The sequence below is a fragment of the Sinocyclocheilus grahami genome, unplaced genomic scaffold (assembly GCF_001515645.1).
Source record: "Sinocyclocheilus grahami isolate Dianchi unplaced genomic scaffold, SAMN03320097.WGS_v1.1 scaffold2621.1, whole genome shotgun sequence".
In the NCBI taxonomy this organism is placed as follows: Eukaryota; Metazoa; Chordata; class Actinopteri; order Cypriniformes; family Cyprinidae; genus Sinocyclocheilus; species Sinocyclocheilus grahami.
In genome coordinates, this window is record NW_015507800.1 from 12,264 (window position 1) to 14,066 (window position 1,803).

Consider the following 1,803-nt stretch of genomic DNA (forward strand, 5'->3'; position numbering starts at 1 on the left):
CAAATGAAGTTCTTAGCAATGCATATTACTAATCAAACATTAAGTTTTGATATATTTACAGTAGGACGTTTACTAAATATCTTCATGGAACATGATCTTTACTTAATATCCTAATGATTTCTGGCATAAAAGGGTCACATGTGTCTTGGTGAAACTTCCAGAACAACACAGCAAAAATACATAACTTAAAAAAGAAAAGAGAGTTTATATGTGTGTTTTTGTCTCTCTGCGTGCTCACCAAGGCTGCATTTATTTGATCAAATCTACAGTAAAAACAGGAATATTGTAAATTAATTTCAACGTACTGTTTTATATGTGAATTGATATTTATTTCAGTGACGAAAAGCTGAATTTTCAGTCGTGCTGCTTGATATTTTGTGGAAACACTATCACTCAAAAGTTTGGGATATAAAACTCTTAAAAAATAAAGAAAGAAATTAATACTTTTATTCATCGAGGATGCATTAATTTGATCAAAAGTGACGGTAAAGACATTTATAATGTTACAAACGTTTCTATTTCGAATAAACGCTGTTGTTTTGAACTTTGTGTTTATCAGTGAATCCTGGAAAATAAAATGTGTCACAGTTTCCACAAAATACAGCTTTGATCACAGAAATAAATTACAGCTTAACACATATTCACATAGACAACAGCTGTTTTAAATTCTAATAATATATCACATTTTTACTGCATTTTGATCAAATAAAAAGACAAAATACGTATGCACTGTACAAACAAGATGATGTGCATACAGATATAATTATGCTAGGGGTTATGAAAAAGAAAGGGGAAGGATATGTTCAAATAAAAATAGAAATAGTGTGTTTTGCACGTTTATATTTCTTTAGTTTTTACACAGTGGAGAGAAAAAACTAAATAAAGGATACTGTTTTATATGTGAATTGATATTTATTTCAGTGACGAAAAGCTGAATTTTCAGACGTGCTGCTTCATATTTTGTGGAAACACTATCACTCAAAAGTTTGGGATATAAAACTCTTAAAAAATAAAGAAAGAAATTAATACTTTTATTCATCGAGGATGCATTAATTTGATCAAAAGTGATGGTAAAGACATTTATAATGTTACAAACGTTTCTATTTCGAATAAACGCTGTTGTTTTGAACTTTGTGTTTATCAGTGAATCCTGGAAAATAAAATGTGTCACAGTTTCCACAAAATACAGCTTTGATCACAGAAATAAATTACAGTTTAACACATATTCACATAGACAGTATTAAAATGAATATGTACTTTGTTTATATTTATTTATAACATATTTATGTATTATATTTATGTATTTTATAAATATAATTTTGAAATTTATTATAATTTAAGAATTTATACTAAATATGCATTGATTATATAGAATTTTTTTTTTTTTTAAATATGTTTTAAAATTATATATAAATTAATTTTTATATTCACATACACACACACGCGTTATTTATATATTTTTCCCCCACCAGGTTTATGTGCATCTATCCGGCGTACATCAACAGTAAAAAGACAATAGCAGAAGGCAGAAGAATAGCTGCAGAGAAGGTTGTGTTACTGCTGTTCATAATCTGAGTGTCTCTCTCTGTGTGTGTGTGTCTCTGTGTGTGTGTCTCTGTGTGTGTGTCTCTGTGTGTGTGTCTCTGTGTGTGTGTCTCTGTGTGTGTGTCTCTGTGTGTGTGTCTCTGTGTGTGTGTCTCTGTGTGTGTGTCTCTGTGTGTGTGTCTCTGTGTGTGTGTCTCTGTGTGTGTGTCTCTGTGTGTGTGTCTCTGTGTGTGTGTCTCTGTGTGTGTGTCTCTGTGT

At 30.5% G+C, this 1,803-nt stretch overlaps 1 protein-coding gene across 1 annotated transcript in view; it reads left to right on the forward strand.

Annotated features, from left to right (window-relative positions):
- The first annotated feature begins 1,475 nt into the window (after positions 1-1,475).
- LOC107575414 (signal recognition particle 19 kDa protein-like) overlaps positions 1,476-1,803 on the forward strand; it is a 2,620-nt gene continuing 2,292 nt past the window's right edge. Inside the window, exon 1 of the mRNA XM_016261793.1 lies at positions 1,476-1,548. Within this exon, the coding sequence (XP_016117279.1) occupies positions 1,477-1,548 (72 nt within the window). The 5' untranslated portion in view covers position 1,476. The remainder of the gene's footprint in view (positions 1,549-1,803) is intronic.